Source organism: Pelophylax lessonae (assembly GCF_965119305.1).
Source record: "Pelophylax lessonae genome assembly, chromosome: 2".
Lineage (NCBI taxonomy): Eukaryota > Metazoa > Chordata > Amphibia > Anura > Ranidae > Pelophylax > Pelophylax lessonae.
The window spans coordinates 585,113,837-585,138,760 of NC_138769.1; the positions used below are offsets into that span (position 1 = coordinate 585,113,837).

Genomic DNA, 24,924 nt, shown 5'->3' on the forward strand with positions numbered 1-24,924 from the left:
CAGGTGAATAAATACCACCAAAATAAATCTCTATTTGTGGGAAAAAAAGAACATCAATTTTGAGTACAGCGTCGCAGAACCGAGCAATTGTCCGTTAAAGTAACGCAGTGCCAAATCGCAAAAAGTTTCCTGGTCATTAGGGGGAAAATCTTCTGGTCCCGAAGTGGTTAATTCAATGGATTGCGCACACCTATGATCTGGAGCCATGCAATGCAGACTTGCTGCAATTGTACAACAAACTTGTGAAGTCTGACAAGTCTAGCAATAGCTTAGCAAGTCATTTTCAATCTTGCAGCTTAATTAATTTCTATCTGGGTTAATGTCACTTTAAGGTTTAATTAAATGAATATAAAACCCATAAAGGAAATGTTCCTGATTTATTTATTAATGTTTTTGTCTTATTTCATCAATGATTGATTTTCTTTCTAGTTGATCTCTTCTGATAGCAACAATCGATTTTTGGTTTACAACCTATTTGATCTTAATGCCACAAAGAAATGGCAAAATATGTGAACTTCCAACAACAAAGGGCAATGAAATAGATTGAAGCATTCCAGGGAAGTCTGCACAGGGTTGTGTTAGACAGGGATGATAGGATTGTAGTTAGGATGGTAGATTACCGGTTACCACCATGTGATCTGATGGATTGTATTCAGGAGCAGCTGACTGATCATTTTCCTGTCCTGCTTTGATTGAATCTGATATGGATCGGTTGTAAATTGATTGGATGGGGGTAGAATGTGTGCTGGTCCCATGCAGGTGACACATCTATAGGGAGTCGGGGGTGCGGTGTATAGTGGGAGGAGGGTGTGGCCTCTCCCTGTGTCACGCCCCCTGTCTTTCCTCTGCCTGGGATCTCATTCTCCTTTCTCTCCCCCTCCGCACACCCCGTCCTTGGCAAGACCTCCCCATGCTGGCCTCTACGGGTGGGGGCCCCTCCATTGAATGACACCCCCCCTCCCCCCGCACTACCGGGGAGCAGTCTCATCCTATTCCATGGGAGCGATCACATCTCCGCCATCCATTCCGCAGGACGACTAAGGAGATCCATCCCAGCACATCAGACATGCCTGCGGGGAGCACCGAGCCGGAGTGTGCCCTCAGCTACCAGGTAACCTATGGGGATGGCAGGGGATCAGGGTGCATCTTCTGCCTGCTATGGGGTACCTGTCATGTGATGCCAGGGAGATCTGCTGTGCTAGGGATATTCTGTGTGCTGATGGAGGTACCTGTCATATGATGGTGAGAGATCTAGTATTCAGAGGGCATCATCTGCCTGCGATGGTGGTGCCCGGGCACCAGGGATGGCAGGGGATCTGATGTGCCAGGGATCAGGGGGCATCTTCTGCCTGCTATGGGGTACCTGTCCTATGCTGCAAGGGAGATCTGCTGTGCTAAGGATATTCTGTGTGCTTATGGAGGTGCCTGGGTACCTGTCATATGATGGTGAGATCTAGTAATCAGAGGGCATCATCTGCCTGCGATGGTGGTGCCCAGGCACCTGGGATGGCAGGGGATCTAATGTTCCAGGGATTGGGAGCATCTTCTGCTTGCAATGGGGTACCTGTCATGTGATGGCAGGGGATCTGTTGTGCAAGGAAATGGGGGCATCTTCGGCTTGCTATGGGATATCGGTCATGCATGATATGGCAGAGGGATCTGTTGTGCCAGGGATTAGGGGCATCTGCCTGCTATGGGGTACCTGTGATGTGATGACAGGGGATTTGATGTGTCAGGGATTGGGGGCATCTTCTGCCTGCTATGGGGTATCTGTCATGTGATGGCAGGTGATTTGATGTGCCAGGGATTGGGGGCATCTTCTGCCTGCTATGGGGTACCTGTGATGTGATGACAGGGGATTTGATGTGTCAGGGATTGGGGGCATCTTCTGCCTGCTATGGGGTATCTGTCATGTGATGGCAGGTGATTTGATGTGCCAGGGATTGGGGGCATCTTCTGCCTGCTATGGGGTACCTGTCATGTGATGGCAGGTGATTTGATGTGCCAGGAAATGGGGGCATCTTCTGCTTGCTATGGGGTACCTGTCATGTGATGGCAGAGGGATCTGCTGTTCCAGGGATATTCTGCTTGCCCTGGATGTGCCCGAATACCTGTCATATGAAGGCAGGGGATCAAGTGTCTTCTGTGGAAGTGCCCGGAGACCTGGGATGACAAAGGGCATCTTCTGCTTGCTATAGGGGTCCTGGGGTATCTTTGATGGCAAGGGATCTGCTGTGTCAGGGATCAGAGGGCATCATGTGGAGTAGCTGAAGTATGTGTCATATGATAGCAAGAATATCTGCTATGCCAGGGAACTTGTGCCTACCATTGAGGTGCCCGAGTACCTGTGATATGATGGCAGGAGATCTAGTGATCACAAGGCTTCTTCTCTCTGCTATGGAGGACCGGGAACCTGTAATTGCAGGAGATCTGCTGTGCCAGGGATCAGAGGGCATCTTCTGCCTGCTATGGTGGTGCCCGGGTACTTGTCATATGATAAGAGGAGATCTGCTCTGCCAGTGATCAGAAGGCATCTTCTGCTTCTTATGGTGGTGCCTGGTTACCTGTGATGGCAGGGAGATCTGCTGTGCCCAGTAATCTTCCGCCTTCTATGGGGGGTTGGGGTATCTGTCATACAATGACAGGGGGATCAGCTCTGCCATCTTGCTCCAGGTGTACCTGTCTATCTCTGAGCCCACACAGGTTATGTGTGGATGGGTGTCTGTAGATGTGACAGTCTATAGAAGGTATCAGTAAGTTACTGCAGTGCAGAGACAGAAGAGCTGTGCATTGCAATGGACTTCCCAGTATAAATATAGCTCAGATCTGCAGGAAGCGATCATTGCAGTTTGTGGCCCCACTTACAATGACATCAGTCTCAGAGATGGCGTTCCACGGATTAGGTTTGGTGCCCCACTCTGCAAGTCATTCTTGCCCAAGCTGTCACTGCGTACCGCCGCTGTCTCACACCGGTGAGGGTAGCAGATGGTACTCAACGTGCCGAAGATAAACATTGCAGCTTTTCAGGCTCAGTTCAGTGTTATTGGGCAATATCCCTCAGCAGACAATCATCTCTCACTATTCTAATTGCTTCAAGGTGAGATTGATTGGAATCTCACCATTCACGTTACAGTCTAATTGTACAATCTTTTAGATCTACCACAAATGAGCAAGGGCCTGCCTGATTGGATACAGATTGATTAAAGAAATTAGCTATGGTGGCTTCAATAAATCATACATTTTCTGATCAATCACTCTCGATAGTAATAACCCAAATATAGTCAACAACCCATTTGACTGATATGACACACACAGGCAAATCAATATTTGAAAGATAAGATCATAAGTTATCGATCTGCCCTAGCCGATCTACTCAACTTGATCAAATCTGATTCAGGCTGGGTTCACATATGTGCGAATTGGCTGCGGTTTTCACCGTATCCAATTCGCATGACATGCGAGTGTGACCAGCTCTCAATTGTGCCGGTTCACACATGTCCGGGGCAGCCGCAGTGCGAATTCCAAAAAGGTCCTGTGCGATTTCAGGTAAAAATTCGGACCTGAATTGGTGAAGAGGAGAGCACCGGACCCCAGGTTGGAAACCGCGGCCACACATACTTATATTGAGTCTAAATCAAGATGATTATTTGCTGATTGGATTGTTTTGATCTAATCACACATTAATTGACTATCAATTGATTATTCCTATGAGTAGAGATTGAATTAACTGGAAAATTGATTGTTTATCAAAGTGTATATGGCCACCATCAGCTGACCATACACTATAAACTCTGATTGTACAATCTCCTTTGGATCTACCATCAGCTGTGTAGTACAAGGGTCGGCCTGATTTGATAATAAAAGACTGGATTGCTCAGGTGTATCCTCATAATCTTGGTAATGCTGGCCATACACTATACAAAAATAGTTTGAACTCATTTTAGAAAAACAAACACTTGGCCATGAGAGCAGACGATCGTGCCATCATGCAATGACCAAATTTTGAATGATAAATCGTTCAATGGACATAAATTTATCCGTTTTTCATTTATTTTGTCACATATACCTAATGCAAACAGTTCGGGCAAGAAACACATTAACCTTTCAATTTATCGTTCGTTCGGCAGAATTTTCCAATCTGTTCCTTCGATTTTTCAGCACTTAAAACCGATTTTCTATTTGTGCCAATTAACTGGACGAAAAATGAACGCATTGACCAAACTTTAGATTTTCGAACGATTTTTTGGCTAGTGCATGGCCAGCATAAATCTAAAGATTGTGCCGTTTATGGCCAGCCTTATGGTGGCCATACGCACCTCGATAAATGTTCAATCTCTTTACCGATCGATCTCTCCTGATAGGAATAATCAATCGATAGTCAAAAACGTAATCAATATGCAACACAGGGAAGAGGATCTTGATCGCTAGTTGGAAGATGTGGTAGTAAATTATTGATCATATCCCTTTTTACCTTGTAATCCCATAATCTGATTGATCGAAATGCGATTGAATTTATTAACAAAGCATCTCAAATGCTACTGATTGATCCAACAGGATCAATCATTTTCTGTCCTGCTTGATTAAAGTGGTAGTATACTCCGCTTTTTAACTTTTACCTACAGGTAAGCCTATAATAAAATGAATATCCCCTAAACCTGCACGGTTTAGGAGATATTCCCCCTGCATGCAGCTGCTGACACCAGCGGCGCATGCGCTCTGAAGGTCCGGCGTATCTTGCCGGAAAATGAACGTTATCGCGGCTCTGGCCACTTGCAGCGCTGGAGCCGCCGAACCCGGAAGAGACACCGAGGGAACATGGTAGCTCCCTCTGCGGTGTCCGGGTGACTGTGTCGGGGCTTCGTTCTAAGGTAAGTATTTTATAATGTGCTAGTATGCGATGCATACTAGCTCATTATGCCATTGTCCTGAATGTTTTTTTTATTTTTTTTATTTTGTGGATACAACCGAGTTAACTCAGTTTAAACAAATCCAATCTTAAATTAAAAACAGTGCTTTAAGTGGGCCGGTATGCACTGGTACTCAGTACCGCCACTTCCAAATATGGCTCTTGAGCGTACCGCCACCTCTCCGTGCGCCTTTTTGGACATCTGCGCCCTCAATTGCCCCCCCCCCCCAAAGAATATTTCCCACTCCAGAGCCATACCAGTCACCACCAGTGAGTCCCCCTGCTCTGCAGTCCCAGCCCAGGCCAGGGGGGGGTGCTCTGTGGGGACCCTATTGTGGGGTGGGGGGCGAAAAAATGTATAGGCTATAATAGAGTACCGGCACGTCTTTTGGGCCACTTAAAGCACTGATTAAAAACAATCGGTAGGAATTGTACATCGATTGGATAAAAATGGAAGTGTGTGTGGCCACTGTTAGGTCCTCGTATTGTTGGAAATGTAATCTGGTGAGATTGTGACGCGTATGGCGAGCCTTAGTGCCGGCGTTGTACACTTTAGATCTGTGCAGTCACTCAGCCCACCTGGTTCCCCTGAAGGAGCAGCATATGATTTCCATCCCTGCGATGCTTTGAGTCACTTTGAAAACAATTGTGTGACAGTTGAGCTGGAGGCATGATTTTCTATACATGGCAGGCTGTGTGCTTCACCGCTCGCTCTTCGCCTGTAATGTCACCTTGTGTGGAGGTCATTGAAGAGCATTGTGCTACGGGAGCTGAGATCTCCTATATAATGGTGCTGCCTAATGCAGGAGGAGATTATTTCTATTCCACTGATTGAGGACGAGAGAGGCGTTGTGTCAGTAGACAACATTTCCCATCTCCCATGTTTGTTTACATGTCAGAATCCTGCTAATGGAGAAGCTTTTCAGATACCTTATTCTATACATAGGCTTATCTAATGAGGAATTGAAGACCGAGCCATAGCAACAAAGCACAGCCAGTTCCTTTTCAGATCACCGCGGTCCGATCGCTGCAAGCTGAATTCTAAGTGGTTGCTATGCGTTGTCACCCGTTGTGAGTTTTTGGAGTTTCCATCTTCAATTGATATGTAGCCAATGACAATGGCTTGCCGAGAAACACCACAGGAAGAGTCTGTTGTCTAGAGTAACCAATCAGGTGGCAGCTTTCATCTATATGGTAAGAAATAAAAGCGATAGGAAGACTTGCGGGGCCGTGATCGGCCTTTGAAGATCCTAGAATGTAAATGTTTGCTCGGGTTGGGAGATGACTGCGATGTTTCTTTATTTTATATACCCATTGAAGGCGCCAACCCTATCTGTGTTAAATGTGAACCACACTTTAAACAATACGATATCTAGTAAAGTAAGGCGCTGTTATATCACAACGTGTACTCAGTGTACATATAATAATCTGAAACGGGTGAGTGTATATATCAACACTATAAATTACATAAAGTGCGAGTGAAAAAATACATTAAATCTACAGTAAAAAGAAATAATAATATTGCTTGAAGAAATATATGAAAGTGACACTGCAAAATAAAGTGCCAGTTATCTGTGATGCTCTCCAATCACTGTGACCACAACCAGTATAAAATAAATGTGCTTTTCTTCCTTAACCACTTCAGCTCCGGAACGTTTTTCCCCCTTAATGACTAGGGATGCACCGATCCGATATTCGGATCGGATATCGGCCCCGATATGGGCAAAATAGCTGGATCGGGGGATCGGTAAAATTAACAGATCCACGGGCCGATTTGGTTTTGCTCTTTATAATCTTGTGAGGGAGCAGAGAACAGCTGTCAAAGAAAAAAAAAAAGAGACTCCTGCAAATGCCTTTCAACTCCCCCAATTAACCGCTTGCCGACTGCTCACAGCATATTTACTGCGGCAGTCAGCCCCTCACAGGCAGAGCGACGTAGGTCTACGTCGCTAGCCTGTGAGGCTCTGGGGAGCTCCCGCGCGCCGCCGGAGGCGCGCTCCCGCGCGGTCATAGACCCCCCCCGCGCGTGTGACCGGCAGACCCAATGTCACTCGGCGATCGTCGGGGGAGAGGGAGAAAGGCAGGCGGCTGATGTAAACAAGCCGCCTGTCATTCTCCCCTGTGTAGAAACACTGATCATACGGTTCTACTATGTAGGACCGTTGATCATTGTTCCTACAGCTCAAGCCACAGCCAATCACAGTTAGAATCACGCCCCTAGGGACACACACAGCCCCTCCCTCTCAAATAAAGTTAACCCCTTCACTACCAGTGTATTTTTACAGTAACAGTGCATATGTATAGCACTGATTACTGTAGAAATGTCACTGGTAACCCCAAAAGTGTCAAAAATGTCAGTCAAGGGTCCGATCTGTCCGCCGCAATGTCGCAGTACCGCAAAAAAAATCGCAGATCGCCGCCATTACGCGTTAAATAAAAAACAACAAAAATGACAAAAATCTTTCCCTTTGTTAGTAAACACGATAACTTTTGCGCAAACCAATCAAAATACGCGTTTTGCAATTTTTTTTTTTTTACCAAACATATGTAGCATAAAACAAATTGGCCGAAAATGTTAAAAAATTTAGATTTTTACATTTTTTTTTTTTTGGGGAATTTCATATAAAAAAAATGTGAAAAATATTATTTTTGCAAAATTGACGCTCTTTTTTTGTTTATAGCGCATGATGAAAAAATCACACAGGTGATCAAATACCACCAAAAGAAAGCTCTGTTTGTGGGAAAAAAAGGACGTCAAATTCGTTTAGGTACAGCATCGCACGACCGCGCAGTTGTCCGTTTAAAGTCACGCAGTGCCGAATCGCAAAATACCCCCTGGTCAGGAAGGGGGTAAAATCTTCCGGGGCTTAAGTGGTTAAAGAGGTTGTAAACTCACATTTTTTTTCTCACCCTGCAAGAGAAACACATAATGAGCTAGTATGCATCGCATACTAGCTCATTATGAAATACTTACCTTAGAACGAGCCCCCACCATGCTGCCCGCTTACCTCTATGCCTATTACCTCTATTACCTGGACATGTCGCCCATCTTCCGGGATCGCGGCATCCGGCCATCTGATTGGCCGGAGCAGCGGTGACGTCACTCCCGCGCATGCGTGCGGGAGCTGACGGTCACAGCACGGGGCTCTGAAGGAACGGCACGAGCGGTCGTTCCTTCAGAGCGCATGCGCCAGTGACGTCACTGACTGCAGGTAAGGTAAATATCTCCTAAACGGTGCAAGTTTAGGAGATATTTATAGTACCTATAGGTAAGCCTTATCATAGGCTTGCCTATAGGTACAACTTGCAGAGGAGGGTTTACTTCCTCTTTAAGTAAACACAATGATTACAATGTATCTTTTCGTTCCGTCTGCCGGAGGAGGGAAGTTTAACCTCTTAAAGACTAAACCCATGACATTTTAGATTTTGAATGCACAATGTTATAAGGTATCTGCCGATACCGATCCAGAAGTATTATTTTGTTATAAGCTCACAAAACAGTACTTCCGGATCGGACACGGGATCGGCGATTTAACAAAACAAGAGATCGGGATCGGGACCAAAAAAGTCGGATCGGTGCATCCCTATTAATGACCAGCCCATTTTTTGCAATTTGGCTTTGTGTTATGCCCCATACACACGTGCAGATTATCTGCAGACTTTTGTCTGCAGACTTACCTTTTCTATGTAGTGCAAGGGCCTGCCGGATTGCATACAAATTGAAAGTGTTTAGATTTGACCTCATATTATATGGTTTTGGTAAGTCTGCAGACAAAAGTCTGCAGATAATCTGCACGTGTGTATGGGGCATAACTTTAACCTCCCTGGCGGTCTGATTATGTCCAAATTTCTGTGCTAAAAGCGGTACATTCTTTCGCATGGAAATCTGTTGTTTTACATTTTAAAACTCACCTTCCCCTGCAATTCCCCCGCCGTCCTCCCGGAGTTACTTGAACTGAGCGATAGCGATTCGTGGGAAAATTCGTCATCAGGTACGGAAAGTGACGACAGCAACGATTCTAATGTCTCTTTCTGGCACATTGCTCCGTTGGAAATTCTGAAGAATCATTTGATATACTTCCCAAATTCCACAAGCTATGTGCCAGGAAGAGACATCAGAATCGTTGCTGTTGTCACTTTCCGTACCTGATAACGAATTTTCCCACAAATCGCTATCGCTCAGTTCTTCAAGTAACTCCGTTTCGCTGTCGCTGTTTTCCAGTTCGTCTAAAAGCGCTTTTGCGCAAAAAGAACGCTTTTTGGACGCCATTGTGGTTAAAAATCTTTCAGGCACAAAGCACTGGAAAAGCACAGGCAGGGCACTGGAAAAGTCACCAGGTGCAATCCTGTGGTGAAATGGCATGATGCAGTGTAATCCGTTAGGATCACAGCTTTGTATCATGTCATTTGTGTATTTACACTTTTGAATTTGCCGCTGGTTCCACCCCCCTGCGTCGCAACGCTCGCAGGGAAGGGAACCGGAAGGCAGGTGCCGGCATCGGCTGAGTACAGAGCGGGGAGCGAGTGTGAGGATGGCAGGGAGGACGGTGGGGGATCTCAGGAAAGGTGAGTAACATTCTGGGGTATTCCCGAGTGTGGCTCAGGGTTACCGGTTTTGGTATTGAAAGTTAACCCCGAGCCACACTCGGGAATACCGCCAGGGGGGTTAACTAACAATTGCAAGGTCGTGTAACGCTCTACCCAAATACAATTGATGTCCTTTTTTTCCACAAATAGAGCTTTCTTTTGGTGGTATTTGATCAGCTCTACGGTTTTTAGATTTTACGCTATAAACCAAATAGAGCGACAATTTTGGAAAAATTACTTTCTGCTATAAAACATTCCCAATAAAAAAATTTAAAAAAATCTAATTTCTTTTTAATCAGTTTAGGGCAATTTGTATTCTGCTACATATTGTTGGTAAAAAAAATCCCAAAAAGCGTTTATTAATTGGTTTGCACAAATGTTATAGCTTTTACAAGCTATGGGATAGATTTGTGGACTTTTTTTATTGTTTTATTAGTAATGGCAGCGATCAGCGATTTTTAGTGGGACTGCGACATTGCGGCGGACAAATCTGACACTAAGTGACACTTTTTGGGGACCAGTAACCTTTAATACAGTAATCAGTGCTAAATAATATGCACTGTTACTGTATAAATGACACTGGCAGGGAAGGGGTTAATACTGGGGGTGATCAAGGGGTTAAGTGTGAGCCTAATTGTGCTTTCTGACTGCGGGGGGGAGGACTCTGTGACAGGCACACAGAGGTTGGCGTTTCAGCTTAGCTGAGACACAATATCTCACTGTGCCTGTGTGACAGGAGAGCTGTCTGCTTTGTTTACATAGGCAGGTGGCTCTCCTGTCCGTTTCCCCAAAGATAACGGGAGGCCGGCGGCGATCAAGCCGGCTCCTCCCGCGGACTGGTTAGACACAGCTGAGACCGCGTGTACATGTACGTTTATTATGCACAGCCGAGCCGCCCTGCCGCAGTAAATCTACGTGGGGCGGTCGGCAAGTGGTTAAATCAAGTGCTCCACCGCGTGAAAGACAAAAATAGTGCGCTCACCAGAGCCCCCAGGTCCCAGGGACCACTGTGCTTTGTATGGATAGGAACACCAGAATATCCAGAGATTCTTCCACAGCAAACGCTATTCGCCTTAATGCATAACCTCCTCTCAGATAGCATACAAAATAAAGGCAAAAAAACAAGGTGAGCGTACAAAACAGTTTATTAAAAATATCCCCTATAAAACATCTCTAGGTAATCTACATAAAAAGTGCCTAGACCGACACCAGCTCGAATCGCCTCTACTTCACCCCTCAATCCTCGACACCAGTAAGGTCTCACCCCTCGCTCCGATCCGCCAGCTGGCGTGCGTTCCACGGAGGTACCGGATATGACGTCCATGGTTTGACATAAACTTTAAACAGCAACCAGATCTCAATGCATTTCGCCTGTCAAACGCTGAGATCTGTCAAGCAATAGTATTATTTCTATTTATTGTATATTCAATTTATTTTTTTCACTCGCACTTTATGCAATTTTATAGAGTGTTGATATACACACTCACCTGTTTCAGATTATTATATGTACACTGATTATCGCAATGTTTATTTATGTCGGATGTGTCTCCATCAATTTTATACAGAGCCTGTGGCGTTTTAGAGCAACTGTCAGTAGGGAAGACAAGGTATTAGAAATAAAGAAAGGAGACAGAAAGGCGTGCTGGAGTACCGGTCTATCTAGATCTGGTTTGTTTTTGATGCGTCATTAAATTAGTGGATGTTAGTTCATGGCAGATGTCACTTTACTGATTCAATAAATTCGGTTTTAAAGACTCAACTGGATGCAGCTGGCATACCATTTTTATTCAGCACTAGAAATGTAAAAACATAGAATCGTGACAGCAGAAAAAAAAAAGAAGTGGCCATTTAAGTTTGCGTTTTTTTTTTTTTTTTAATCAGTTTGGGCTCTTTCACATGGTCCGTAAGCGGATCCGTGCTGCTCAGTGGGGATCGATCCGCGATCCCCGCTGAGCCGGCGGATGACAGCTCCGTCTCTGCTTGCAGTGCGGAGAGGGAGGTGTCACAGCCCCCGCTGCGCTCTATGGGGGATCGGATGAGAGCGGACCGCCTGTCCGCTCTCATCCGATCCCATCCGTTCCGATCCCCAGGACGGATGGAAAATAGGGTTTCCATCCGTCCGGATTTCACGGACAGGATCGGATGTGGATGGCAGCGGGTGTCAGCAGACATGTCACCGCTGACATCCGCTGCGCCATAGGGCTGAATGGGGCATCCGATCAGATCCACCTAAAAAACTGACAGGCGGATCTGATCGGACCGCCCGTGTGAAAGAGCCCTTAGTTGTTTTATTTATCTATATTTGTTTTATTTTTTGTTCTTTTTTTTTTAACCTTTCTGTTTGAGTAAGGATCTATGCTTCTCTTAGGCTCCGTGTACACGGGACGTTGTAAATGGCCGTTTAGGAGCAGTTGGGCGTTTTTTTTCAGAAGCCCCTGAACGCACCTACATGTTATCTTATCTGTCCATGTACACAGTGTCGTTTACAATCATTTGCAGGCAGTTGAGTTCAGGGACGTTTTTTTGGAAAGCAATTATTTGCATTCGAACGTGTGTTTCCCAGTGTTTCAAACGCAAAAACGCGATGACCCGCGTTTAGCGTTCGCGTTTTTCCATTTTAAAGGGGAATAATTTTTTGACCTCTAGGAACGGTTCTAAATGCAAACGCCCGCTAAACGCGGGTGCAAACGCGACACAATGGACGTTTCAAACGTCCTAAAAATTCCAGCATTCAAAGGGACTTTTAACAACGTCCCGTGTACATGGAGCCTTACTGTTGACTGACTTACTACTTCTTTTAGATGTCTAGTCAAAGCATCAACTACCGTATTTTTCGGACTATAAGGCGCACTGAAAATCCTAAAATTTGATCAAAAACCAGCAGTGTGCCTTATAATCCGGTGCGCCTTATATATGAACCTTGAGTATTGAAGGGATCTCGAAACAATTTCTGTTTCACATTGATTGATGAACTCCGATACGGAGGATGAAGAGTTCGAAGGTGTTCTTTAGTGTTTTGATTCTTTTTAGGCAGTGTTTAAAGGCTACGCCGATCCGTGAAAAATGTTTGCAAATTGAGCACCTGCCAGTAAACCCCGTGCAGATCAACGTTGCACAAAAAAAGTGCGCCTTATAATCAATCCGGTGCGCCTTATATATGAAAATAGTTTGAAAATTTACTGTTAACTGATACTGCGCCTTATAATCCGGTGCGCCTTATGGTCTGAAAAATACGGTACTCCCTTCGGGTTAAAAAAAAAAAAAAAAAACTTTTTAAGGTTAAGCCAGGATACACACTATACAACTTTTGTTGTTTGATTTCCTTTAGATTTACCATTTAACTATGTAGTGCAGGGGCCTGCCTGATTGCATTAAAATTGAAAGCTTTTAGGTTTGACCTCATATTATATGGTTTTGGTAAATCTAAAGGAAAATAAACTGTAGAAAATTGTATAGTGTGTATCCAGCTTTAGTTTTGAACTTTCCTCCTGCTAGTTTGAGGTCACGTCGTCCTTGTTCTTGATCAGGGCTTCATATCGAAGATACTGCACTCCTGAACCTCATCCACACCCTTTAACCACTTGTCTATCAGCGCTTTTTATAAATAGCAGCTGGTAAACTGGGATTTCAAACACGCTCCCAGCTGCAATAGTGGATGTTGGCTGGTAGAACATTCGCTGGTATTCCCTCCACTGAATACAGTATAGAACAATTCCCTCTGTATTTTCAGTCTATAATTGGCAAAAGTGGATAGTATCTGGCAAAAGTGGATAGTATCTGTATGTAAAACACCCAAAGCTTTATTTATATACAAACAATCAGTAAGCATTTAGCGGCTGATAGTTACATACAGCGGGTAAAATAGGTGTTTGATAAGCATACAATGTTCCTTAACCCGAACTTTGTCTAGGTATCTATCCCTAGTTTCATGGAAATAAATCCCACAAGGGGAAGGGATTAGAGGGAATTGGATTGGGACTATTCGATACCAAGCACCAGAAAAGGTTCCATGCAGTTGGGGTTCCATGCGGTCAACAACAGTGTACAGTCCATGTATTATTGTACCATGACCAGTACTTTGTGGCATGTTGTATTTTTAACCAATGATTTGTTTAGGTGAAATTTATACCCATACTGGTCACCTATGTCTCAGGTGGATTTTTACTTATCAATTTAAATAAATATTGCAATTTTAGTGTATATCTTTGTGGTTATCCTACACATCTTTTCTATTTTTTGTTTTTTCATTTCTGGTGCTTGGTATCGAATAGTCCCATTTAATTCCCCCAGTCCCTTCCCCTTGTGGGTTTTATTTCCAGGTATTTGATAAGTATGTATAAGTGGGTAAATAGGTTTTGAAGGAAGGATGAATGGAAAAATGTACCAAGACATTCTTGAAAAAAAATCTGCTGCCATCTACCAGGATGATGAAGATGAAACGAGAGTGGACATTTCAGCAAGACAATGATCCCAAACACTAAGCCAAGGAAACTCTCAATTGGTTTCAAGGAAAAAAAAAATAAAGCTGTTAGATTGGCCCAGCCAATCACCTGACTTGAATCCGATAAACCAATGGAAAGAACTAAAGGTCAGAGTTCATAGAAGAGGCCCAAATCACACCTGAGCAATGCATGCGACTAGTTTCTCCATACAGGAGGCGTCTTGAAGCCGTCATTCCCAACAAAGGATTTTGTACCAAGTATTAAATAAATTTCAGTTCACGTGTTCAATACTTTTTCCCTGAGTCATTCCAATTCATTACATAACTTAATTTCTGAACTTCTCTTTTGGTTTCTTTGTATGTATGGGTTGTTACCGACGTGGTGAGAATTTCATGTCAATGGCACCTTTTATAAACCTATTTACCTAGAAAAATGGTCACATGTTCAATACTTATTTTACCCGCTGTATACAAACAAGTTTCAATGACCGTATCCCGCATATATCTGTCAACAACAATATTTGTCTAGAAGACCGAAGCACCCAATGCATTTTGTAGCAGGGTTTTTAATTCTTCCACAGGGTAAAGTTGTGGAGAAAAAGATATCCCACGCTGTGATAGACAGGATACATGGAGAGCCACAAATTAAAGCGGAATTCCACCCGATTTTTGAAGGTCCCTATGCTCTCATGCCTATCCTGAATGCTGTAATAAATGGCAACTATTTTTTTGTACAAGCCTTTATTAACTTTTCTTTTGCAGCACTTCTGGCTGCGGCCGCCTAGGCGATTACGTCACTAGGCGATTTGCAAGGGCTCCTGGGATAGCGGCATCATGTATCTCAGGAGGCCTTTGGAATCGCTAAGGCTCCGTTCACATGTCAGCGTATCACAAAATCACGGGACGCAATACGCTCCAAAGAAGCTCTTGTACTTTTCTGGAGCGTATTGCGTCCCGCGATTTTGTTTGCGCGATGTTGCCGCGATTCGGCGGGCGTAAATCACGGCAACATCGCTCGGCGTTTGGGGGGCTATTGCAAATCAACGGGCAACGCTAGGCGTCCCGCGATTTGCAATAAATCTCCGGATCGCGGGCGGTTCTGCCCGCGATCATACGCTGACATGTGAAAGGAGCCTTAGTGACGAAATCTCGCGTTATTTCCAGACCGGAAATTACACTAACGGGAGGATTGAGATGTCATGATTGACAGGTTGCTATAGCGATGCTGACACAGCCATTATTGGCAACCTGTTGGGAAGAGAGAAAGCCACTCAGTGTGCAGGCGCGAGATTGGGAGGTGCATGCTGGGTAGCCAGCTGCACCGAATCCCTGAAATTAGGAGAGGAGGGCTTCAGATGCCCACAGATGATTGATTTGGAACCTGCCTGCTTCTGAGATCTGGTTAGTGTTCAAATATTTTAACACAAAGTACAGGGACTACACATAGGACATGTTCTATATGTTGCTAGATATGTTTAAACAAGTACGGAGGAGGAAAAAAAAAAAGTATTTGGGGACTGGAACTCTGCTTAAAAATGATAAAAGGTCATGGAGTATTTTATCAAGCTGGAATGAGTGTATATGCTGCTAAACGGATAAGTAGTAGGGATCAACCGATTATCAATGGGGCCGATATAAACTTTTTTTGAAGTAACGGTATTAGTCACAAACTTACTGATATGACCGATTATTGTTTCAAGTGGTTGTACCAGAGTGATGCCTGTATCCAGGTACCAATTTGTAGAGAAGATGGTCAACTTTCTTGTAATAACAACCAATGCAGCTATTCGTCGTTATTCCAAGCAGCACGTTCCCCCTCCTGCTGCCTTCTTCCTCTCCGCCCGGGTCTCCTGTCCCACCAGGAGGCCCGAGCGACCAGCCAGCATGTCTGCCAGCTGGCCAAAGACCTGAACAAAGCCTGGAAATGACTCTGATATGGTCTCCGATGTAGTGACCCGAAAACTATGTAATGACATCACTTCCGGTTACTGGAGCCTTAAAGGCACCAGATTTAAAAAAAAATTACAGTATTTAAAACAGCCAAACTTGGGGTTTTGAATGCTCTTAAGTGCAGAGGAGGGATTTGGGGTCAAATAGACCCCAAATCCCTCCTTAAAGAGTACCTGTCACTGCCAATTACTGTCACAAGGGATGTTTACATTCCTTGTCACAGCAATAAAAGTAAAAAATAAAAAATTTAAAAGGCCACTCCTGATGACGTCATTCTGATGAAACACATAGGGCGGAGCTTTGAGCGTCATTTCGTGCCTTCCAGCAACTTCCGGTTACGGGCTGTGGAACACAGATACTGAATTCCGCTGTCTGTATACTAAGTGTATATGTTATGTTAAATTATATTTTACTGGTACGCTATGGGCTATTGGTATTGTCTTTCCATTGTCTTTACATGCAGACCCTGAGCAAGAGATCCGGACACCACCATATTGTTGAAAGGCCTGAGACCCCCTTGAGGGGACTGCTTTTTGGTGAGTGCGGGACCATCGGGGGAGCACTTTTTGAGCACTGGGAAACCCTGAATATCCCTTGAAGAGCACCTTTACATTGTCAACCTAGGAGAACTACTATCATTTCTAATTATACTAATTGAGATTCTACTATTGTCACTTTGGGACTGATTGTTTATTGTGAACACAAGAATTAATTTTTGAGGCACTTGTTCCTTACGGTTGATGGAATCCTAAGAGTACTTTGTCACTTATCATTGATGAATTTTTATTATATATATTTTTTGTGTGCAATATTTTTATACACATCAATTATTTTCATACTCCTTTTTATATTTATACTGCATATTTGCACTGTGGATTTAGGAATTCCTAGAGTACTCCCTCTAGAGGTGGGATCTCAGAATACTGCTATTTTAATTTTTAAGACCATGTGAGACCCGCATCAAGTGTAGAGCGTTTAAAGGACACTGCCACTTGCTTTTTTCTTTCTTTTAAGGGCTTTCCTCGCCCATGTTTATTAAAAGAGAGTTCATCAAGCAGAAAAAAATAGCAGGGTTTCCCTCGCAGGGGTTTCAGCATTTCAGTCCTCAGCAAAAGAGAGGATCATTCAGCCCTCCTGGCTTGTACTTGCAGCGCTGCTGCTGTGGCCTCAAACTCCAGGCCCTTGTCTGTCTCCCTTCAAACTTCGCTCACCCAACAGGGTGCACACGGATAGCAGCCTTGTGCTGCACTGACTCCCACATGGAGCCCTCCTGACTCCTAGGCCAGACCTCCTGTCTGCCGGGGTGGAGCCCAGAACCATGGTCAGGTCATTATTAAAAGCCCAGCACACACCTGAAAAATTAGTTTGCTGGCTATACTGAATAGCCAGACCCAGGATTGGAGATTTCATCCCATCTGGATCACTTAGAAATCTCCAGGCTCCAGGTCCCAAACTGGAATTTTTTAAAAACCCAGAGGAAACTGAAAAGCTAGTTTCCTCTTCATGTTACAAGCTCCCTGGAGTCCCTCAAACTGCCTGGTTGAGAATTCTGGGTCACGATCGCTTTCTAGACCCTGGCGGGGCAACGCTCTGCCACAACCATTAACAAATATTTAGCGCATAGTCACTTTAGTTTATATAGTCCAACACCAATATTTTGTATGTATAGCACCTTGGAGCCCAAGGTCACTTTTTTACTAGTAAGGATTCTTGGGTTTATTATTTGAAATACACACAGATCATTCTTTTGTTAAGAAGTATATGCACATTCACAGTATGGATTAACTATAGAAAAGTTGCAGGGATACCTACTATTAGTTTAGAGCAGCACCATAACCCAATCAATTCTAATTGGTTTCCATTGTTGGTGTCAGTAGGAGGAATATTTCCCAATTGTTGGTGTTTGTAGAAAGAATAGTTCTTCATCTTTTGTGTCAGCGAGGGAAATCGTACCATCGGTGTCAATGGGGGAAATATTGTTCTATTGTTTGTGTCAGTGGGAGGAATAGTGCCTCTTTATTGGTGTCAGTTTGAGGAATAGTGCCCCAATATTGGTGTAATTGGGAGGAATGGTGTATCATTGTGGTTGTCAATGGGGGAAACTGTATCCCATCGTTCGTGTCAGTGGAAGAAATATTTCCCCATTGGTGTCTGTAGAAAGAATAGTTCTCCATTTTTGGTGTCAGTGGAAGGAATAGTGCCCCATTTTTGTCATTAATGGGAGAAATATTGTTCCATTGTTGGTGACAGTGGGAGGAATACTGCCCTAATATTGGCATCAGTTCGAAGAATAGTACCCAGATATTCATGTCATTTGGAGAAATTGTGTTCCATCGTTGGTGTCAATGGAAGGAATTGTTCTCCATTGTTGGTATCATTGAGAAGATTTGTGCCCTATTGTTGGTGTCAGTGGGAGGAATAGTTCCCCATTGTTGGTGTCTGTAGAAGGAAAAGTTCTCCATCATTAGTGTCAGTGGGAGGAATGGTACCCCATCATTGATGTCAGGGGAGAAACTGTGCCTCATTTTTGGTGTCATTTGAAGGCATTGTGCATCATTGGGGATGGCATTGGGAGGATTAGTGCTCCATCTTTGGTGTCAGTGGAAGGAATAATGCCCCATCATTTGTTACGCGTTTCTGCATGCATTTCCGCTACGCCCAAGTGTGGACAGGGTCTTATTTCCATTATCTTTGTGTTGTGATAGAAACAAGTTTAGAATGCTCGCAAGTGGGTGTCACTGCACATGTTGTTATATAAGATACATTTTTACATTAAAGTGGTGTGGTTTGGTTTTAGACTTTTTTTTTTTTAACATACATTTTGTGTTACAAAAATTCGAAACAGATTAGGAGATGCACGACTTTTAGGTGCTTAATCAAATAATATTACAAGAACGTTCATAAAAACAATAATATTTATTTAATCAGACATAATTAGGCTAAAAATGTTTGTACAACCACATGTTGCCATTCCTCAAATATGTGTAACATTCTCTTTCGCCACGCTTATAATTCCTGACATGTTTCGCCATTTCGGCTTCTTCAAGGAAAAGTGTGATGGATTTACGAATGAATAAACAAAAAATAAAATCAATAAAAAGCATTGTACAATACATTCCTATTATATACATAATCATTGACCTATACATATACAGAGGGCAAGAGCAGGGCTGCACCCCTCCAGCAGGCATCAGTTCCTAAAATTGGCTCGCTACCTCCAATGGTTGTACAAGGCAGTGAAACTATACAAATCTATCCTCATTTTGTGTTACCTTTATCCACATGGAAGGTGCATTTTGATGGACACCACAGTAAAGATACAGAAAGCAGGTTTTTTTTTTTTCCTGCACTCCAAAAAACAGAAGTATACCCTAAAAGTCAACCCTTCTGGCCCTGCATGTGATTCAGGAACTATCCAGCAGTAGCAGAACAGGACTACTAACCTACTCCACCCTGAGCAGTGGAGATGTATGGTGGGGACAACAAGGGAGTGGCTGTAGAGTGAGAGCAAAGGGTACAGTGCAAGTTTAGCTACATATGAGAATAAAGACCTAAAACAAATATACTTTTGCTACAAGCTTTGCTGCTGATCTATCACCTCTATTCCCAAAGACCAGCAGGCATGCTTGTACATGTAGTTCCATTACGGTAACCTGAAAGATTCTGCTGGTAACGGTTATTCCAAAACACTTGTGTTTGAGACTAGTTATCCACCTGCTATTTATTCAATTAACTACACGCCCAGCTAGGCCATTTCCCTCTCTGTTTAAGCCGGGCATATTCCCTCGGGTATTGTCTGAGTAACAGCTAGTGTTCCTATTGCCAGCTCCCCAGTGGCTTTAAGGCTCTGTGAAGAGTCCTATTGACCCCCGGGGCTTCATAGTGTTCCTGGCTTTCTGAGAAAATTTCCAGTGACTCCAAGGGGGAAATTTATAAAAACCGGAGCAGATGTGTATGGCAGCCAATCAGTTTCTATCTTCAGCTTGTTCAGTTAAGCTTTGAAGATGAAAGATAGAAGTTGACTGGATGCTATGCATGACTGCTCTAGGTTATAGGTTCTTCGGTTTTGGTAAATTCCCCTCCAAGACTCCTAGTGTTCTTGACTTTCTAAGAGCTTCCTGGTGACCCTGAGGTTCCCTCTGACCCTCACCTTTGTTCTAGTGACTTTGCAACGTCTCTCATTGCCTTCCAATGAGATTTTTCTACCCCCAGTGTTCCAAGAGTCTTCCAGCCTGTCCCTATTCACTCTCAGTATGTTCCTGCCTGCAGCCTGTATCTTTCACCCATAGGTGTGCACAGCTTATCACATTAGGGTGTGCATCCCAAAGCTCAAACATATACAAATATACATACACACACGCGCAGACAGAGATGTATAGTAACTAAGTAGAACTACTTCACTACTGTACTTAAGTACTGAAAGGCGGTATCTGTACTTTCCTAGAGTAGAATTTTTTTCTCCTACTTCCACTTTTACTTCACTACATTTTTTCAATGATTTCAATACTTCTACTCCGATATTTTTTTTTGTGCTGCATAGTTACTCGTTACAATTATAAAAATTACCACCGCCAGAACAGTAGATGGCAGGTTTCATGAAGCTCAAAACGTGTGTTATCAGCGCATACGAAAATAAAAGCTACTGTATGTATAAATAAAAGCTGCATTTGAAATAATAAAAAACAATATGATGTTCAAACTTTTGACTTCTTTCTTTAATAACTACATAACACAGTACTTGTACTTTTACTTTCAGTACTTGAGTAGCATTTTTTTTCCAAAACTACTGGTACTTTTACTTTCAGTACTTGAGTAGCAAAATTAAAAAAAAAACTACTTGCAATACTTAAGTACAAAAAATGTTGAATACTTTAGTACTTCTACTCAAGTCAATTTTTGATCGAGCACTTCCACTTCTACTCAAGTCACTTTTTGATCGAGCACTTGTACTTTTACTCAAGTATGGGTTTCGAGTACTTTATACAACTCTGCGCGCAGACACGTACATTCTTTATATATACATATGTATGTGTATATAATATATATATATAAATATATATATATACACATTTTAACATGTATTAAAACATGGACGTGTCAGTAGCGCAGTTGTTGGTGTTAGTAATGCAGTGGACTTTGCCAGTAGGGCAGAAGACAGTGTCATTGGAACAGTGGACAGTGTCTGTAGGGCAGTGGATGGTGTCAGTAGTTTTTTTTTCTATTTTGCTTTTAGGTTCTATTTTACAAATGTTTTTTAATTATTTTTTTACAATATATATAATTATTTTTTTTTACATTGTTTGTTTTTTTAGGAGCACCATTGGGAGACTTTGGTGAAATACCAAGGGTCTAAACAGACCCCTGATGTCTCACTTTTGAGATAGGGGAAGGGGCTGAGGACAAAGATGCTGCACTGGACAGTGAATGAATGGGAAGTGCTCTGTGCTGAGCAACTTCCTGTTTATTTACAAACTGAAGCATAGTAAACTGTGTTTACGAAGCTTCAGTTATGAATGAACACAGTGAGTGATCAGTACGGGTCAAAAAAGGAAAGGGGCTGGTAAGTTACATATTTACCAGCCCCTTGCCCCGCTCTCCATTCTAAAAAAAATGCTCATAACAGCCAGAAAAACAGGAGAGTAGGGAGGTTGGCAGTGCTGCAGCATAAAGAAGGGGGGTGGTGACACGGGGGCCCGGGTAGCAAGGGAAATCTGCACCACACGGGGTGATTAGAGTGTGCCAAGGCACACCTTGCACACCCTGTGCGTACGCCTATGCTTGCACCTGTCCTATCCTCTGAGCATTCCAGTGGCTCTGTGCACTACTACTCATTCCCTGTGTCTGTATGTTTCTGAACTCCTGCCAACTTGGGCGGTACTACCTCTGACCTGTGGTCCCACCATCTCAGTGCTGCAAGAAATGCTTATCAGCCCTTAGTTCCCAGTAGCTTCCTGCTTGGGTTAGGCTGGGTTCATACGGTTGCCGTTCACAGCAGGGGTTAGGTGTGTCCCTTTTTTCCATTTCAGGGACAAATCAGGCTCAAATTTTTGCCTGAATTCAGACTTAAAATGGAGCCAAAGATGCACAGAACCCCTGTGCAATCCGCTCCGCAGCCACCAAGGAGATGTGTGAACTGGCTCCATTGAGAGCCGGGCACACTCTCCTGTCATGCGAATTGGATGCAGGGAAACCCACATCCCATTCACACTAGTGTGAACCCAGCCTGAGTTTGAGAGCCGCAACCCATCTCCACCTTCAGGAGCTCTGAAGAAGACTTATTACTTAAACTCTTCGTCGTGGCCGTTCCCTTCTGTGTACATGCTGACAAGCTGTGTTCTACCCCATCAGTATCAATAGTATTCTGCCTGCCCTAGAATCCTTGTGGACCCCAACTATACCTGGCTTACTTGCATTCCGTGGGACCCCTGTGCACCTCTGTCCTTCATACATACCTCCGTTCCTGTAAGCCCGGCATCCCACTGCTGTAAGATACTCCTGTGAGCCAAGCACCTCAGTGCTGTCTTTTCTTTTTTTTCATTCTTTGTTATTTTGCAAAATACATAAAACGGTAAAAAAGTACAAAAGCTCCAGATGAGGAACGGAGCACAAAAATAGAGAATAAACTATCTCAGTGGTAGTACAGGAACTGTATGGATCCAAATCATCAGAGAAAGCCTACTCCCTACCAATGCTAGTGGAAGAGCTTGTAACCATTGGATTTAAGGAGATCCTAGGTAGAGTGAGATGCACTGTTTGAGAAGGATGTCTTTGCATACTAACAGGCTCTTTAGAACTACCAATTTGAGATGTCCTGAAGGGGGAAAAAAGTAAAAAGAGAAAAAAAAAAAAAAGGGGGGGGGGGGGGAGATTGTAAATGTCTCTTACTTGTACTCCTGCTTTCCTGCCTGCCTGTCTGTAAGGCCAGCGCCCCAGTGCTACACTATACTCCTGCCATTCCAGTGGATCCAGAATTCTTTGCTTTCCTAGATCATTGTCTCTCCTTGTCCTTGTAATGTACCAGGTCCACTGTAGCCTGCACAGATGTGTTTTCAAAGCAAAGGGGTTGATTTAGGCCCCTTTCACACATGCTGTCCGTTTGTCCGTTTTTCATCCACCCGTTGATGGATGAAAAACGGACATCAATGCATCTCTATGTAAAAACGGATGACAACTGATGATCATCAGTTAACATCCGTTTTCATCCACTTCCGTCAATGTCCGTTTTTTTGAACGGATGAATGCCCTATTTTTCATCCGTCAAAAAAACGGATCGGACGAAAAACGGATGACAACGGACTAAAAACGGATGTCAACTGATGACGACGGATGAAAAACTGATGTCAACTGATGACAACGGATGAAAAACAGACGACAACGGATGAAAAACGGATGAAAAACGGATAACACATGATGAAAAACGGATGACAACTGACGAAAAACGGATGACAACTGACGAAAAACGGATGAAAAACGGATGAAAAACTGATACATTTGACGTGACTGAACTGATGAACTGAACGGACTGTATGTGTGAAAGGGGCCTTACTAAAAACGGAGAGTTCAAAATCTGGTGCAGCTGTGCATGGTAGCCAATCTGCTTCTTCTTCTTTCTTCTTCTTTCTTCTTCTTTCTTCTTTCTTCTTCTTTCTTCTTCTTTCTTCTTCTTCTTCTTTCTTCTTTCTTCTTCTTCTTTCTTCTTTCTTCTTCTTTCTTTCTTCTTTCTTCTTCTTCTTTCTTCTTCTTCTTTCTTCTTCTTCTTCCTTCTTTCTTCTTCCTTCTTCTTCCTTCTTCTTCCTTCTTCCTCCTTCTTCCTCCTTCTTCCTCCTTCTTCCTCCTTCTTCCTCCTTCTTCCTCCTTCTTCCTCCTTCTTCCTCCTTCTTCCTCCTTCTTCCTCCTTCTTCCTCCTTCTTCCTCCTTCTTTCTCCTTCTTTCTTTCTTCTTTCTACTTCTTTCTTCTTTTTGTCAAAGCTTAATAGAACAAGCTGAAGTTAGAAGCCGATTGGCCACCATGTACAGCTGCACCAGATTTTGCACTCTCCATGTTTAGTAAATCAATCCCACATTGCCATCCAGTGTGCAGGCTGCACGAAGGGTCCGCAATCCCAACCATTTGTGATAGTCCCATTCATGACCTCCCTATATACAGGAAGTCCCTGGGTTACGAACACAATAGGGACTGTAGGTTTGTTCTTAAGTTGAATTTGTTTGTAAGTCGGAACAGGTACATTTTTAAGTGTACCTCCAGCCAAAAAAATTCATGAGGATACTGACAGCAGTACAAACCTCATACAGTACTGACCAACTTCAGTATAACAATAAAAAATGGTTTCAAAGCACACACAATTGAATGGGAGGTCCACATGAGCTCATGCTGGGTCACAGGAATACTACTGTACTGTAACACAGTCATGCTTCAGTATCATAGAAGTACAAGTACAGGGCATGCTCCCAATACAGTGGTACAGGTAGTGGGCACAGAGTAGTAGTGTAATCTCACCAGTTCCACAGGTTCCAGACAGTAGTGGGATGTGAGTGAGATGCTTCTGGGCAGTCCTGTATGTGGGGCATACAGTACATGTAGTACTGCAGCGTGTTGTTGTGTCTCTGGCACAGGAGCGAGGAGGAAGAAGCCGGCAGTGGCGTCACGCGGCTCCCGTTCGTAAGTAGGAGTCGTTCGCAACTCAAATGTTCATAAGCCGGGGACTGCCTGTATAGCATAAATCATGGGAATTTACCAAAACTGGAACTTGCAGAATCTGGAGCAGCTGTGCATAGCAGCCAATCAGTTTGTCTTCAGGTTGTTCAGTTACAGCAGAACTATACTCGCCTATAATCAAGCGATGTGCCCTCACCAGAACTCCCAGCCAGCTGCTGATATCTTCGGGTGGCCAGCTTATGGGTCCCAATCACCAGCCACATTCATTGGACTGACGGAGACTCCAGCGCATGCACAGGATTTTATGAGATTCGGCATTGCCAGATTTGTGCAGTGAGCTGTGGTTTCGCAGGCACAGAATGTCTCTTTTGCATTAAAAATCAT

The 24,924-nt window shown here is 43.6% G+C and overlaps 1 protein-coding gene across 1 annotated transcript in view; it reads left to right on the forward strand.

The window, feature by feature from the left end:
- Nucleotides 1–877: 877 nt before the first annotated feature.
- Nucleotides 878–24,924, forward strand: part of LOC309545584 (electroneutral sodium bicarbonate exchanger 1) — a 414,564-nt gene continuing 390,517 nt past the window's right edge. The window contains exon 1 of the mRNA XM_082244814.1: nucleotides 878–1,111. Within this exon, the coding sequence (XP_082100940.1) occupies nucleotides 1,067–1,111 (45 nt within the window). The 5' untranslated portion in view covers nucleotides 878–1,066. The remainder of the gene's footprint in view (nucleotides 1,112–24,924) is intronic.